The sequence below is a fragment of the Peromyscus eremicus genome, chromosome 4 (genome assembly GCF_949786415.1).
Source record: "Peromyscus eremicus chromosome 4, PerEre_H2_v1, whole genome shotgun sequence".
Classification (NCBI taxonomy): Eukaryota; Metazoa; Chordata; class Mammalia; order Rodentia; family Cricetidae; genus Peromyscus; species Peromyscus eremicus.
In genome coordinates this window covers 35,890,860-35,908,757 of record NC_081419.1, presented here as the reverse complement: position 1 = coordinate 35,908,757, position 17,898 = coordinate 35,890,860, and the positions used below count along the sequence as shown (strand labels likewise).

General features: G+C 43.2%; 1 protein-coding gene across 4 annotated transcripts in view; it reads right to left on the bottom strand.

Annotated features, from left to right (window-relative positions):
- The window catches only part of Gpd2 (glycerol-3-phosphate dehydrogenase 2), a 142,754-nt gene that overhangs the window by 89,552 nt on the left and 35,304 nt on the right, over positions 1 to 17,898 (bottom strand). For all 4 annotated transcript variants that reach the window (XM_059260482.1, XM_059260479.1, XM_059260480.1 and 1 more), the window contains exon 2: positions 15,291 to 15,400. In XM_059260482.1, the coding sequence (XP_059116465.1) occupies positions 15,291 to 15,392 (102 nt within the window). In that variant the 5' untranslated portion in view covers positions 15,393 to 15,400. The remainder of the gene's footprint in view (positions 1 to 15,290; positions 15,401 to 17,898) is intronic.

Below are 17,898 nucleotides of genomic sequence, written 5' to 3'. Positions count from 1 at the left end.
TATGCACACACACACAGTACTATTGAGGGTGATTTATTTAATTTGACAGTACTTTAAAATAACATTTTATTTTTGTTTATTTCTTTCAAAAAAAAAAGCTGGAAAGTGTTGCAACTGAGAAGCTAAGCACCACGCTTATTTTAGAGGCAGTAAACACAGCCTAAGGCCCTACTTAGAATTATGACAGGAGAAAGACTCATTTTGGCTTCATACGGCTTTCAGTAACAAAAACACATCTGCACTCCACCTTCTCTAGAATATGTTGATGTCAGGGAACTGGGGGAGGGGGGCAGAGATAATAAAGCAGTGGCGGGAAGTAATGACTCACTTTAAGTAAAGGACCTTTGTGTTCTACGCCGCCTCCCAGATCTGGGTCTCCCTTTTCCAAGCCTGACAGTTTGATTAGACAGGAATCTAGGAGGAGAGATCGGCTGATGGATGGATCCAAAATGTCCCAACTTGACTGAGAGACCAAAATGCTCTTGAGATCGCAGATGCTGGACTCAGCACCACGCACTCAACAAATGACTGTTTTGGGAAGTCCTTCAAGCATTCTATAGACGAGGAGACAAAAGGATACGAAGGCCATTCTAATATTACTTACAAGGGTGTTTAAGGCAGAGAAAAGGCTAAAAGGGATGGAGGACTCTGTGTGTGTGTGTGTGTGTGTGTGTGTGTGTGTGTGTGTAGCTAAATCAGCAGAGTGCCCCCCCCCCCAGCATGCACAAAAGCCTTGGGTATAGGATTCAATCCACAATAGTACATCAAACAAGTCAGGTAGTACATGCCTGTAATCCTAACAACTGCTAGAGGCAAGAGAATCTGAAGTTCAAGGTCATACTCAGCTACACAAAGTGTTAAGGGCCAGCTTAGCTAGGAAGTAAAGAAGGAAGGAAGGAGGGAGGGGGGTTGGGATGGAGGGAGGGAGAGGAGGAAGGAAGGAAGGAAGGAAGGAAGGGAGGGAGGGAGGGAGGGAGGGAGGGAGGGAAGGAAGGAAGGAAGGAAGGAAGGAAGGGCCAGTAACAGAAGGCATCTCATCCATCCTGGCCAAGCTTCCCTAGAGAGGCCAGCGCGATCAAGTCAGGAGTAGTGGGCATCAGCCGGGTGAAACGGGAAGGGAAGCAGGAGCAGCATGTGTTAAGTTGAGAATATATACGTCTGCTCTTTCCTGTCACACTACTCCCTTAAAATCTGCCTTACATATCCAACTTTAAACATGGCTCAGTGTCTCATAAATCTCAAGATTCCTAACTGAGATTAAGGAACCCTGAGTACTAGCGGCTGTGGCCTGTAGGTAGGGCAGGACTTGTAAGCTCCAGGACACTCACTCATTGCTCTCACACTTCATTTTACCAGCCTGTCCACTGAAGGCATGGGATTCGCTGCCCTAGGCCTAAACTCAGAACAAACCCAGCACTACAAGTTTCAGGATCAGCTACCTAACCTCACCACTGAAACCAGAGGCCTGTAGTCCCACCTACTAGGAAAGCAGAAGGACAGAAAGTTCAAGGCCACCATGGGCAGCTTAATGAGATCCTGTCTTAAAAAGTGAGTTGGGGCTGTAACTCAGTGGTAAAGGTCTTGGCTAGCACCTGTAACATCCTAGGTTCAATACCTAGTACTACAAAGAAAAATAAATTCTTCCAGCATGTGACAGAGACTTGCATGGGGCTTAGAGAAAATGCTTTCTCCAGTAGTTAAAAGCACATACTGATCTTGCAGAGGACCCAAGTTTGGTTCTCAGCATAAACATTAGGTAGCTCAAACCTCCATGTAATTCCAGCTCCAGGGGAATCTGTCTGACTCTGGCTTCTGAGGGAACCTGCATTTTTGGTGCACATAGACATATACAGACACACAACTACAAATAAAATATCTCCTTTTAAAACAAAGAGAGACTTACATCTACATAGAATTGCAAGTCAAGTTCACGATCTGAAGTTACCAAAAGAGCATTTCTCTTGAATAGGATTTCGAATGAGATCAGTTTTACTATGTCTGAGCACTATTAGACTTGCAAATTTAAAAAAAAAAAAATCCTAGACATTTGCAACTTCAGGTGAGACCGAAAACAAGATCTAATAATTAGTGTCTATTTCTGAAAGAAGTGCATATTTAAAGACCACAGGCAATTAACAGCCAGGTTGTCCTGTAATCATGTATAGTAATAATTGGAGTATAAAGTAGGTTTCATGCAAATCACTTTAGACTGCAACAATCACTCACTCTCACTCGCCCCTATTATGCCATTCAATCAATGGAGTCAGTTAGACTGAAGAGAAATTGCTTCCTGTTTTGTTACCACTGAAAAAGACTAACGTCTGTGTGTTCCTGGAGGCAAAAAGTGACAGCCATCCTCATTTGGTTTATCTTCAGACGTCTGAATGATCTTCACCTCCTGGGTCCTCTCGTGACTAAATTGACGGGCTTTCTCGTATTTCCATGACAGTGAGTCACATGTTTCTGTGTAAACAGATTTGCATTCACGAGGGCTTCTTGCTTGCTCTATAGCCAGTTGATATAAGGTAACTCTCATTTTCACAGAGAATCAGACAAGTCCATTGCTATACTTTAAATGTTCCATGTCCCCAGAGGCCCATGTGTTTGAACATGTGGATCCCAGCTGGTGATGCTGGTTGGTTCTGTGGGTCTTGGTTGATGGAAGTGGCTCACGGACCAGAAGCTGCTGTTAGCTCCCACCACCAGGAATCAGGAGCTGGCTGCTTTAGCCAACACCCGCTTCCCATCATAACCGACAGGGAGCTGAAGTGAATTCTTCCTCCCTTAAGTTGCTTCTGTCAAACTATCTTAACGAATACGCCCTCTTTCTGGGCACTGAGAATGGACCTCTCGTGCATCCTGAAGGTGCTATAGAACCCATCAGCGGCCGTGATTCCTTTTAAGATATGCACGGAGCCCTGTGCAATCAGAATATACCCAAACAGTCAATTACTAAACTTTAGAGGGGGAGGGAGAAGAGTCTCCTGCAAATCTATTCTCCCTACAGCTATCACTTTCTCCCATAGTATAATTTTAGCAATGGAATGTTAGAGTCAAGAGAAATTGCTGGAAAATGGGAAAAGTGTTGGCTCTGACTGAAATAAATAAACACCAGAAGTGGCCAGACGAGCTAAGGTTTTGAGCATGCCGCCTATTGGCTTTCAATAAATATTTAATCTATTTCCTTCATCTTAATTGAATTTATTATTGTTATTAGTATGTGTGCACGTGTGTACATGCCGTATCATGCAAGTGGAGGCTGGAGGACATCTTTAAGAGTCATTCTCTCCTTCCTCTATGGGTTCCTGAGACTGACCTCACGTCATCAGAAAGATTGTTTACCTACGAAGCCATCTCACTAGCCCCAAATAAATAGTTTTAAATAAACAATGTAATAAATGTTTGGAGGTCTCAGAGTGACATTGCTCCCCAAATATACTACTTTGCTTGGAATCAGAGTATCTAGAAGCCTAAAGGCTTGTTCAGTGGTGAAGAGCATGGGCTGCTCTTGCAGAGGACCTGGATTCCCAGCACCTACATGGCTGCTCCACACCGCCTTGCCAGTCCAGTTCCAGGGGATCTGATCTCCTCCCCCTGCCCTCCTCAAGTACCAGGGATGCACAGGGTACACATACACATATGTGTGCGGGTGCTCACATATGCACATAAAATAGATACTTTTCTAAAAGGGACGCAGAGGGCCTAGAGAGCAAATATGGGGTTGAGGACGACAGAAAGGAAAAGAAAAAGAGATACATAAATAACTCTTGGTTGTCCAGCAGCTGCTAGGCTACCCCAGCCCCCAAATAGCATCTCATAAAGGAGGCATCCTTTTACATAGTTCTTTTTGTTTCCTCCTTTCTTTTCTTTTTTCTTCTTCTTTTCTTAAATGTAAGCTGGGCATGGTAGCACACACTTTTTAATCCCAGCACTGGAGAGGCAGAGTCAGGTGGATCCCTGTGAGTTCTAGGCAAACTTGGTCTACAGAGCGAGTTCCAGGACAGCCAAGGCTATTACACAGAGAAACTGTCTCAAAAAAAGAAAGAAAAAGAAAAAGAAAGAAAGAAAGAGAAAGAGGGAGGGAGGGAGGGTGGGAGGGAGAGAGGAAGGAAGGAAAGAAAGAAAAAATGCAAACAAACAAAATGTGGTCATGGAAATTGAACTCAGGGCTTCAAGCATGTTAGAAAAGCTCTCTACCACAGAACTACACCCCCAGTCCCAGAAGGTATTCTTTGACCTGAGGAGAAACTAAATTTATTCCTTGAGCATGTAATTAAGAGACTTAGAACCAGATTTGTTGGATTCCAGATTGAATATCCTCAGCTCTGCTAAGTTATCTTTGCTCCCTAGATCAGCCAAACACCTTGTTAAAAGGAATGCAGAACTTTTTGTTTGTTTGTTTAAGGTTTTGTTGTTTTATGTTTGTTTGCTTTTGTTTTGAGACAGGGTCTCTCTATTGCATGCCTCTGGCTATCCTGAAACTCACTAAGTAGACAAGGCTGGCCTCAAACTCTGAGATCTGCCTGCCTATGCCTCCCAAGTGCTGGGATTGAAAGTGAGCACCATGCCGGGCAGTGGTGGCGCACGCCTTTAATCCCAGCACTCGGGAGGCAGAGGCAGGTAGATCTCTGTGAGTTCGAGGCCAGCCTGAGCTACAGAGTGAGTTCCAGGAAAGGCACAAAGCTACACAGAGAAACCCTGTCTCGAAAAACCAAAAAAAAAAAGAAAGTGAGCACCACAACACACCTTCTACAGTGCAAAACTTTTAATGCAATTAATGAACTCTAGAAATCCTAGCTCACCTGCATAGCCTGCAGCCAGCCATACTGTGCAGTCACAGAGAAGACTCAGGAGTCTACAAAGCAGCACTTGGCCTTAAAACTCTCCATAAGGCATTAACCTAGAACTGAAACAGGACTCACAGGTCCCACATCCCTCTCAGATGAGTACTGTACTGACCCATTGAGTCAAGGGACCAGCCTACTACATTTGAACCTTATGCTCGAAATAGTTCATGCTCAAACTTGAGATGCACACTTTCCATCTCTGCGGCTAATTCAGCAAATACATGTAAAATGTGTAGAAGCGCCTCTCATATATACATGCATGCTACGATACAATTAGACCTCATAAGTTTTTGTTGAAAAATCTCAGATTACAAAATAAGGTAAAATTGGGACTACCAACCTTAAAAGTATCTTGTTTTCTAAATGTAGGAAAGAAAAGAAAAGAAAGAAAAAAAAACCACCTAGAGAAAGCTTTCCAAACACAAATATGAAACTATCAAGCTGGGAGGATGGGAAAGAAGGAGACAGAAGCAAGAGGGCTCTCCCGGGGCATTTATAGAAAGTTTCCTCCGTCCCACAATATCCCTAAAAAGTTTCTTTAAAAGGCCTTCAAATGAATAAATAGTTGAAAATGAAATGCAAAGTCAAATCAAAGTGAATGTCAATGCTGCTCCGTTAGCAACAGCCTAGCAGCTCACCAGCTGTCAGCGCTAATCCTAGCTCAGCCGTTGACTCACGGGGTGACCTACAGAAGTACAGTTAACCTCGCTGATTCTGTATGCCAACGACAAAATAGCATCCCAGACTCCTCGAAGGCCCGACGTGAGTTAGAACCACAAGTTGCTGCCGCCGTGGCCTCACTTTGAGGGCTAAGTGTTAAATAAAAACCAGAATTAGAGAGAAGCTGATAGGTTGCTCTTCAGAGAACATTCCCAGCTCTGCCTGCATAATTTCAGGGCTTTGATGAAGCGTGTCTCATAAGAAACAGTTAACCATACAGAGCGGTTAAGAATAGTTTCAACTGGCCTTATCTAAAATACAGAGTATTCCGAATCCTCATCAAGCTTTAGATACCAGGCACATTCCCAACACACTTGGTTGTATTTCTAGGAGAAAAACAGCCTTTCCAGGAATCTATGCACAGGGTTCTAAATAAGAGAAGCAAATGACTGATGAATGCCTTTGGTATAAGCCCTAACAATAAAACTCTCATCACGCCGGGCGGCACTTGGGAGGCAGAGGCAGGCGGATCTCTGTGAGTTCAAGGCCAGCCTGGTCTACAGAGCGAGATCCAGGAAAGGCGCAAAGCCTCACAGAGAAAGCCTGTCTCGAAAAACAAAAAACAAAAAACAAAACAAAACAAAACAAAAAAAAAAAAAAAACACCTCATCACAAGAAACAGCTCATTAGTCAGCTAGATTAAAAACGACATTCAGGATACATGTAGTGGCTGGGTGCTCAACAACATGATTCTCTTCTTCCAGAGAAATGGGATTGTAGGCAGCAAAGCCCTACACGTAACAAGTTCCTGAACCACAGGAAAAAATGGGTCCCTCACCTTCCCACACTGAATGGTAAGGACAGTACGTTTGCTATAAGCATGAGTTTTGGGGCTTGCTTGCTAGAGTGATTGGCTTGCATATTCCAGCAATTCACTTCCGGGATTAACACACAACTGTAAGGGGGCAGGAGAAATGATTCAGCAATTAAGAGCACTTGTTGCTCTTGCAGAGGACATGGATTTCGTTCCCAGCACCCACATGGCTACTTACAACCATCTATATAACTCCAGTTCTGGGGGATCCAGCTCCCTCTTCTGGCCTTTGTGAGCACCAAGCATGTGTGTAGTACAGGGAAAACACTCACACATAAAATAAATATTTAAAAAATATAATTAAGATCTGTATGGCAAGCCAATATTCAACTTACCTACTTTGTATACAATCCATAATTCTGAATCTTTCCCTAGTTTATGAGACCTCATCCTTTGTAGAAAAATTTAAGATATACACATCATGGAATTCTGCTTAAAAAGAAAGGAAACCCCTATGTGACAGCCTTGAGTCACCTGTTGGGTATTATCATAAGGTGATAAGATAACATAAGCCTACATGATCTCAGATGCTGAATCTAAAATAGTGAAACACACAGAAACCAAGAACACTGGCTAACAGGACCCTGCACTGTCACACAGGGAGGTGGTGTAGATATTGCTCAAGGGATATAACACTTCAGTTAAGCTCAAAGAAAATAACAGAATAGGAAAACTTGAGTTATTTGTTGAGTTTTTAAGTTTTTGTTTTTTGGTTTTTGGTTTTTTTTTTGCTGTTGTCTAGGGTTTTGTTGTTGATGTTGTTTGCAGGTGTGGTCTCACACAGCCTCGGCTAGCCTCCTTTTGGAGATGTCGTCTCCCATAGCCTCGGCTAGCCTCCTATGGTGTAAGCATTGGCTGGCTTTGAACATCTGATCTTCTGGCATCTACCGATTATCCCCAACTTAGAAAATTTGTTAGTAAGACTTCTAAAGAGAAAGGCTGCTTGCAAATCTATGAAAAACTCCTCTGTAAGAGGAAAATTGTTTACCTGGAGAGAACAGACAAGTGTGGTCACAAGTTCAAGGCCATCTGGCAAATAAACAAATGCGGCTCATGAACAAACATTCTGGTTGATTCGAACTCCAAATACCCTCAGATTAGGAAGCTTCTCCCACTGAAGTTAAATTCCTTTCTTTTTTTTTTTTTAAATGTGCATATCTCTGTGTGAGGGCATCAGATCGCCAGGAGATGGAGCTTTAGGTGGCAGTGAGCCACCATGTGGGTGCTGGCAATCAAACCTGGGTCCTCTGGAAGAACAGCCTGTGCTCTAACCACTGAGCAACCTCTCCAGCCCCTGAAGTTAAATTCTTAATGATGTTTAGTGTGCTTAAAAAGCAGAATGATATTCAAAGATGCTTGCTACAGAACAGCAATTAGGAGCAGCTTTTTAATTTAAATGTCGTCAGAAATCCATCTAGTGTTTCTATCTTCACTCACTTCTCTATCATTAACATAGGCAAAACTATGTAAACCAAAGCAATTATCTTTAAGAAGCTTGGTATTCCATCTTTTTTCTTTTCTTTTTTCAAGACAGGATTTCTCTGTGTAGCACTAGCTGTCCCAGAATTCACTCTGTAGACCAAGTTGGCCTCGAACTCACAGACATCCATCCACCTGCCTCTACCTCCCAAGTTCTGCAAGTAAAGGTGTGTGCCACCACCGCCCGGCCGGTATTCCAGTGTGGTCCAAATGTAAGCATCTAATATCTCGAGAAGGAGAAAAGGCTGCATGTGAATCTGAAGACCTACTGTGTGCCGCACCAATGGCCTCTTCAGCCAGATTGAATGAGAGTTTGGAGGGGAAGCCTGGGAGGAATCCTTACCCTTATTTTATGAAAAATCAAAGTCTCAAAACATTCATACCTTGCACATTCCAACAAGTTCACCAAAACCCTGCTGCACTTGAAAGGCAAATGAACACATGAAGCTACTACCAGTGTTGGTATTGCTCTGCCCTGTAAATCCAGTGCTGAGGAGGCTGGGGCACGAGAATTACATGTTCCAGACCAGACTGGGCTACAGAGTTACAAAGTGAGACCCAGTTTCACAAGGAAAAAAATAAAACACTTATTTTGACTAGAGTTGATCATTCTGTTTTTTGTGGGTTTTTTTTTTTTTTTTGGGTTCTCTCCAATCTTGTCTTCTGCTACTGAAAAAAAAAAACCTTTGTGTCCATTCTACCAGGAAGAAAGCACTGCTTTCTTACAACTTTACAAATAGCACAGTGAAAGGGAAAGACTGAAATATACATTGAAACGGTGCTGTTAACATTCTTGTGGGCTTTAATTACCCATGCATCCCTTTGCTCTCCAGTCCTGTAAGGAATAAACTACTGCTATATTCATTGTTACAGGGAGGAAAAAACGAGGTCAAAATTCAGGAAAACTGTCTACAATCCCTAAGCTGCTGAAAACAGACGCAGTGGGGGTGGAGGGTGCTGAATGCAGGCTGCAGGAATTACTCGACAGAGCACATGCTTCAGCAGAAGACTCATCAGCAGAATCTCCATCCCCTGATCCTTGTAAGACCACTCCAAGCTACACAGACCCTTCATTCCCAAAGCCTAACCCCTGCTTTATGTTTGATCTGGGAGTGGAGGAAGAAAGAAAGAATCATCAATCAATTTCACCTAAGAGTGAGCTCACAAAGCCCACTCTGACTCCAGAGTGGGTAATGGAAAGAACAAATGTACCACGTTACCCAAGAAGGGCCCCTCACAACTAAACAGAGCTGTTACATCAACCACAGGTTGGTTAGAGAGAAGACCACATCGTCACATCAGTTTTTCCAGTTAGTACCTTAATGGGTGTGGAATCAATGATGAGTTAATTATTTTTTACGGGGAAAAAAAAAAATGCCTTTGTCCGAACATGAAAAGAGGCTACAGTAGTCCTGGATTACATTCTCCTAGTTCAGCCTATTCTGCTCCTTTCTCCATGGCCACCTCCATTCTTCCTAGCTACCTAGGGAATGCTCCTGCAGTCCTGAGTCTAATACTGTCCACTCCTGTTCTTCATAAACCTACTCTGGAAATGCTTCACGGCTCTCTCTCTTTCCTGCACTCAATTTCCCCTTAAAGCCACTCCACTCTGTGAGCTGCTTAGGATTTAGAAAGTGGAGGCTCTTCCACAGGAGGCCACTTCCTTTGTCTCCACTGTTGGACTGGGTAAGAATGGCATCTAAGGCCCTTCCAACTACAAGTTTATCATTAAGCCCACTTGTACTAAATAATGAATCACCATCAACTTGTTCCCAACAATTACACACTAACTAAACGTAGAGGTGGAATGCTGGTCTAGCATGTGTGAGGCTCTGATAGTAATCCCAAGCACACCAACAACAACAACAACAAAGATTAAATTTAAAAAAGAAAGAGAGAAGAAAGGCAGATTTTAAATGGAGTTCAGCCGGGTGGATACTACCAGCAGCTGAGGAAGATATAGCACATTCAAGGTCTGCTTAAGCAATTTAATGAGAAAATATTTCAAAATGGAAAATATAATAGAGGCTGAGGGTACAGCTCAGTGAGAGAGTGCCTGCCTAGCATGTGCGAGACCCTGGATAGATATTCGGTATTGAAAAGTAGGGAAGGGAGGATATACTGCTCTGCCCAGTGGTCTTCTATTAGTAGTAGTATTAGTTATGTGTATGCGTGCATCTTGCATGTGGATATATGCTCATGAGAGCGGGTACCTGCAGAGGCCAGAGGTATCAGATCCTGTGGAGCCAGAGTTACATACAGTGGTCATACATCTGACACAGATGCTGGGAATCGAAAGCAGGTTCTCTAGAAGAGCAGCAAGTGCTTTTAACCACTGAGCCATCTCTCCAGCCCCTGCCCATGGTTTTTGAAGGGACTTCTAGTGAGAACTACAAGGAGATTGAGGTCATCTTTACTGAGAATGGTCGTTTTGAGCACACAGCAGGTTGAACCAATGAGGAGTGAGTCCACATACTTTATGCATGCTCTCTTAGTTGGAGAGATGATCCTGTGGTAATATTTTATTTGTGCTTTAGTAAATAAAGCTTGCCTGGAGATCAGAGTAAAAGGCCAGCCATTATAGGTAAACAAAGAAATCAGGCAATGGTAGCACACGCCTTTAATCCTATCACTTGGCAGGCAGAGATCTGTCTGGATCTCTGTGTATTCAAGGCCACATTGGGAACAGAGCCAGGCATGGTGGCACATGCCTTAAATTCCAACACTAGTTAACCATGAAGGTCTGAAGGTCTGTACAAACAGACAGGAAGTGACAGAGCTGGGCAGGAAGAGGAAGTGATGTAGCTGGACAGAGAGAGAGCAAATCAGAGGATAGAACAGCAAAGCACATAGGCATGGGTAGACAGGAAGTCACTCACATTTGGAAGCTGCAGAGTCAGTAAGGTAAGGTTAAGCTGTGGCTTTCCCTATTTCCCTGATCTCTCAGGTTTTCACCCCTTTATCTGGCTCCGTGTTTTTTTCATTTAATAAGACCGTTTAGGAATTCATCTACATGATCCCATCAGGGGAATGGTCGTGATGATTAGCTTATGGTTCACACAGACCCACCCTTATGCCTAAGGGGAGCTGTCAGCTGTCTTACTACACTGTCAGTATGATTTAAAATAATGGTAGGCAACTAGGGATGTAGCCATCTCCGTAGAGCATAAGCCTACCATATTTGATCCTCCACATTAAAAAATAGGGGAATAGGAAGATGAAGAAACAGAAAGAGAGGAAAATGAAAAGGCCCCTCAAAGACTATTCTAAAAGCAGTAGATGGAAGAAGGAAGCGGGCCGAGCCTGTGGATACTTTTTCTGTAAGTCCCTTCCCTTTGGGCAGACAGAGTCAAAAGAAATCAGCCCACATTCATCTCCTTTCCTCAAAGTAACTGAAGATTTAGGCTCTCCCAGCTCCAAAAGAACACTTCTACTGAAAGTCATAGTCCTGTTCCTAAGTTGCGAAGAAACTAGCATTCCACCATTACTTCTAAAACTGTCCTGATGGCCTCAGGTAGCTGAGCTAAAGTAGGTGAGCTATTTCCTAACTTCCGCTTGAGTTGAGTGACTGTGATCAATGACAAAGGTAAGATGAGTATTAACCTATATCTGCAATAAGAGACACCAGAACGCCAATGAGATGGCTCAGCTGGCACAGGCCAAACCCGACAACCTGAGTTCAGTCCCAGGAAGAAGAAAATTCACTCCCACCAGCTGTTCTATGATATCTACATTTGTGTAATGGCACATGCTTGCACACTCATGTGGATAAATACACAAAAACAAACAGATGTGAAATGGAGGGGGGCGGGGCATATTGTAAAGTCAGTCACTACTACCACCTCACGCTCCACCTGTCTTCTAGAAATAACAGTCCAGCCACTTCCTGAGACAGGCAATCGACTTAAAGACGAAGAAAACCACATCTTGTTCAGTTTCATTGTTTCTCTTTAATAAGCTTTCTAAAGTCTCAATAGTCATTTTCCTCCTATTTGCCCTTGCAAATACAAGATAATTGAACTGAATAACTAATTTAAAAGGTTTTTGTGAACTGGCCAGAGCCTAAACCTTGTCCCATTGACCAATTTTTCAGCATTTACCCATTTGTACTTAACTCACCACTCTGCCTGTACTTTGGGACAGAAGCTCTGTGCTGGGAATAGCAAAGGTACATCCACAAGCCAGGACCAGGGAGACAGAATTCAGTGATGCAGCCAAATGAGCTGAACTTAGAGTTATATGAACAGTTCCTAGGGTATCACTATGTCGAGGTTTTTCAACATGTACTTATTCTTTTTCCCGAGACAGGGTCTCATTATGTAGCCCTGGCTGTCCTGGGAACTGGCTATGTAGACCAACCTAGCCTGGAACTCAGAGAGATCCACCTACCTCGGCCTCCCAAGTGCTGGGATTAAAGGCATGCTCCGCCTCCTGTCTTACACTTAGAGGATTCCAGTTTGAACCCTCTTAGAAAATCTGGGGTGGGGGCAGGGCAGGGAGTGGGGATCAGCTGATGAACACACCTGTACAATGAGGCAATACATCCCACAACACAGAAAATGGGGAAAAATGGAGCACATCTTAAGAGCCAATTCACAAGGCTCGGGAAGTAGATGATTCTTTTTTTTCTTTATTCTTGAAGTCGGTCACCACCACCCTGACACATCCAGTATCACATACTTTGTGGGAAAAGAGAAGTGTATTCCAGGTGGCCTGTGGACACTTTATGTCAGCCACTAAAATAAACTGTCTCCTCTTACGGGAGTTAGTCTATTTCTCCCCCCCCCTCACACACACACACACACACACACACACACACCCACCCCACCGACCTCGATGGCTACAGCACACTTGTCTACCCTCTCCACTATAAGCTCAAGGCAGTATCTTAAAGGAACAGGAATCACTGAAAAAACAGATTTCCTATGCAACTGACTGACTGGAATATGCCTGTGGTGGGTTTGGTTTGGGTTTGCTTTGTTTTCAACAGAGCCTGTCAACTTAAAGTTATAAATGACTTCAAACTGCTGGTATCCATTTCACTGGGCTGTTAGGAGAGTCAGGGTGGCTGACTTAAGGAGATAAAGTAGCAAATGTGGTAGAAGTCAGGAGGCCCTTGTTAGGCTTTCATTTCCTAAAATCCAGCCCTGACTCGCTGTTCAGGAGCACTGTTACAAATTTACTCTGTGAGATCAGTTACTTAAAAAGGAAATTTACAAAAGATGTAATAGTTAATATTTAGGGATAACATTAAGTCATAAACTTCATGGTAAAACATGCTTACTATGGTTAAAGACATAAGCCACATACGAATTTAGCAACACCTATTAGATATCATGACCTTTGGGCACTGGCATTTCTCAGTTTCGGTTCAGATAACACAAGCGTGGGGGAAGATGAGGGATGTAATCTAATCCCTAATGCCCCTGTCCCAGACTTCTGAAATAGCCTGCGCAGAAGCAGCATCTTTCACATTTACTCTGGAGAAACCAAGGAAACTTTTGAAAAGAAAGCGTATCAAACAGAATCAACAGACAAGAGACTCAGTAGCAAGACAGTGAATATGGTCAACACACACACCCTGGGAAGCCCTGGGGTCCAGTGCCCATGGTTCAGAATGAAAAGACAGGGTGACAGAGGCTCTCTAATACCTCTCCTCTTTAGGAAGAAACACATAGAAAATGAGCTTTGGGGCCCGGGCAGGCACAGTGGCTCAGGCCTGTAATTATTGCCTCCTTATATTTTTCTTTCTTTCTTTCTTTCTTTCTTTCTTTCTTTCTTTCTTTCTTTCTTTCTTTCTTTCTTTCTTTCTTTTTCTTCTTTCTTTCTTTCTTTCTTTTCTCTCTCTTTCTCTTCTCTTCTCTTCTTTCCTCTCCTCTTTTCTCTTTCTCTCTCTCTCTCTCTCTCTCTCTCTCTCTCTCTCTCTCTCTCTCTCTCTCTCTCTGTTTCTTTCAAGGCAGAATCTCACTATGTAGCCCTGGCTGTCCTGGATCTCACTATGTAGATCAGACTGGCCTTGAACTTTCAGAGACTCATCTACCTCTACCTTCTGAGTGCTGGGATTTCTGTGCTCGGGAATATGAAGCCAAGCATGAGCCATCTGAGTTCCAGACCAGCCAGGCTTACAGAGTAAAACCCTGTCTGTCTTTAAAAAAAAAAAAAAAAAAATCTGAGGAGCTTATTCACTGTAAGGATAAGGCAACTGTAAAGCAATACATTAATTCTTCTTAATACATGTTTTTAAGGTGGTATTTCCCATTCAGGATAGAAACTTCCAAGCAATATAGCTGGGTCTACCATCTCCTAACACAAAGAACTAAAAGGAACTAGTAGGGAAGTTGATGTCTTAAAGGGAGCCACAGAAAAGAAGAGCAACAGCAAACAGACCTTGCCACCCAAGCTTTCCCACCCTCCTCCTGAAGCAGGGCTGCCTGCCCGGATGACTGGGAGAAGAGGAAACAGAAGGCCAAAACTAACCACAGCATCTCAAGGCCGAAGAGAACAAAATCCTGCAATGAGATTATTTCCTGCTCTCCACCTTAACTGTACGAAGGCATGGTTGTGGTACAGAGAGAAAAATAAAAGGAAACTGAACTCTGTCTTCCCGTGTTCACATTCATGCCACTGCTGTGCTGGGATACACTGAATCACCCTCCTTACATGAGATAACGTACTTGTCACATACATAAGGAACTAGCATTTAAGAAATCTAAAGGCATTGTGGGCATGCCTTGAATCCCAGCACTCTAGAGGCAAAGGCTGGGGGATCTCTGTGAGTTCAAGGCCAGCCAGGTCAACACAATTCCAGGACAGCCAGAGTTACACAGTGAAACCCTGTCTCAAAAAAAAAGAAAAGAAAAGAAAAAGAAAAAAAAATATATATAACCTGACAACAGAGTTGGGCCTTGGCTTTTCCACTTCCTTTCCCAGCCTCCTGCCTTCTAATAGGACAAACTTGGCAGAAGCCGAGAAAGCACCCAGGCATCTCAATGAGCTGGACAAAGTAAGGTCTAAATGAACAAACCCTGGCACAAATAAATGAAGCCTTTTTTTTTTTTTTTTAAATCAAAGAGCCAAAACAGAGGCTTTTTTTTTTTTTTGGTTTTTTGAGACAGGGTTTCTCTGTGTAGCTTTGCGCCTTTCCTGGATCTCGCTCTGTAGCCCAGGCTGGCCTACGAACTCACAAAGATCCACCTGCCTCTGCCTCCCAAGTGCTGAGATTAAAGGCGTGCGCCACCACCGCCCGGCCAAAACAGAGGCTTTTGAGAGGACATTACCATTTTAAAACATGAGGTACTCAAAGTTCGTGGGCATCATAAGGCAGTACTCTGAGGATCTCTGTAAACGGAGGAATTTTAAGTCATTCCTACACACAGCCACGAGCACACACAGCCGTCAACGCTTCCGCATCAGCCCATGCGTTTACTCACTTGCTTCCTTCTGTAATGAGCAAACTGAGAGAGTCCCAAAACAGTGGCCAGAGCGCCTCCACCCACAAGAACAGTCCCTTTCACTGCCTTTTGAAATGCCATTGCTCAGCCTACAAAGAAAAAAAAGAAAATAAGTTAATGTCATTGCATAACAATCTTAATACTATGACATTGTAAGATTATGAAACTATCTTAAAGTAACATGCCAATGGGTATCCCACAATTCAAAAGCAATAACTCAAAAAAACCAGGACAAGGAAATTGATTATGTAAACGTTACATTCAGAGCTGACAGGAATTAAAGGAAGAAATGCAAATTAAGAGACAACTCAGGGTATTTAAACAGTATAAAGTCAAGAGAGCTGTGAAAAGAAATGTCATTGTGGATTTGACAAAACTACAAGCTGTACTTGTGAATTTGTCACAAGGGAAATTGGTGGAAGTCCTGGGTCATTCGACAGGACAATAAACCTCAGGCCTGCTTCAGGTCCTTAGACCAATGTTCAAGTCAAACTCTGAGACAACTTTCTGGAGTTTTCCCTTCTTAATGAAATTCTCCTGGAAGTCAAAAGCCAACGCACTGAGATGTCCCTCACTAAAGACAGCAGACACTTTACAGAGAGGCAGTCAGCAGGCACCAGGCCCTGGTCCTCTGACAAAATGATAACTTAACCCGCTGTAACTCCTTTTGTTGGGGGAGCTGTTAAGAAAAGAAGGAAAAGACAAGGAAGGGGGTGGGGGGTGAAGAGAGGTATTTCTCTAGCCAGTGACATGAGGACAGTGTCAAGGAGAAGCTTTGTGTTCACAGTGAGTTGCTAATAAAGGGCTGGGTTGTGTGAAAGCTTCCTTTCTTTTCCTTTGTTTTCTACAACTGGATTGATTGGATTTTTTTTTTTTTTAAGTTCTGCTCTTGAGGATTTAAAATTTTTTCAGACTTCTTCGGAAGCCAAAAACATTGTAAGAAATAAGAATCGCACCAAAGTCCTCTGGTCTACTTTTATTCTGTTAAACATAAAAGGCTAACACTGTGTAAGTATCTTTATTTATTTAATTTTTTTTAAACTTAAGAGCAAATAATTTGACCCGCCTAAACCTTTTCCTCCATTCACAAAAGCAGCTGGCACACCCACCTCTTACAAGGAAGCCATTACCCTATTTTCCAGTAGGGGTGGTGACCAGACCTGTCTGAACAGCTCACTTACGCTCTACTGATATGGAGCAACTCAAGAGCTTGCTAAGTTTAAAGGTAGTTTTAACTTAGAACACACACACACACACACACACACACACACACACACACACACACAAATTCAATGTAAATATGTTGGGTTCCATATTGGATGTAAAATATCTGTTCTACTCTCCTAAATTAAAGAATCTCAGTAGAGTCGGTAACTAGATTCTACAGAACTCATTTTGGAATACTATAAATTAAACACTAAAATAGAAGTTGGCATTTCTTAACATTTTTTATTCCCTTCTCCCTTGCAAACTCCAAAATTCCAACATGACTTTATTATTATTAACATTCTTTACTCGAGAAATATTAATATAAACAGTAAATGTATTAATACATTAAATATCAATACCCTGACATTGGAGGTCTCTTCTTTACTATCTTTGTTGGTGCAAGCTAGAGAGACAGGAAAGACCCAGGGGACACAGGAAGGGAAAGGGACCCTCCCCCAGGAATAGCTGAAGCCCCTCAGCAGCAGAGAATCAAGATTTCAGCTCAATCAACATCTGCTTAAAGGCATCCTTCTGCAATTGTCCAGCAATCTCACCAAAAACCACTTCCAGTAAAAGGACATGCTCTAACTTCCTTGCTGGGTGCCTTTGGCTTCACCTGTAGACTGTAATCCTGTCCAAGGACTCTCTGGAGTCACTCTACTATCTCACTTACAGGGAGGTAGAGGAGAGGGAGAGGGGGGAAGGGGAGAGGGGGAGAAACAGGTTCCTTAGCAGCCTTTGTCACCAAGACAGTGCATCTGGTTAATGACAAGAACTTAAGGGCAGCTCTTCCTTGAGGGTCCCATAGCCACACTTGGATGTTTCTCATCTGTTCCCTGAGCTTCTCTCTCCCTCTTGACCTCTGTGCTTCAAAACCCATAAAAATGTCTGTTAATAAACTAATTCTTCTTTGAGAAGCTCGCACCCATGCTCTTGGGTGCACTTCTTGCCCTGAGCACTTTTCTCGTTTCAATCAACTCTGACTCTATTTCACATAGACTAGGACTAAAATTCTTTTCTGGCCAAAGCCACAAATCTTGTGTTGACTTGAGTCGGGATCCCTAAAAGCCTGAGGGAAGTCCGCAGGCTGCTTTAAGCAATGTGGAGCTGCGTCTCCATCTCTGCCCCCACTGACACTTTGCCTACATAACCATGCACTTTTGCTCAAACTGTGGAAGATCCTGTGTATGCTCGTTAGGGAAGTCAAACATTCAGCTACCCTTAGGCGGAACCTTATCTTCTTTACAAGTCAAAACCATGCCAGGGTGGTGGTGGTGCATGCCTCTAATTCCAGCACTCAGGAGGCAGAGCAGGCAGATCTCTGTGAGTTTGAGGCCAGTCTGGTCTACAGAACAAGATCCAGGACAGGCACCAAAAC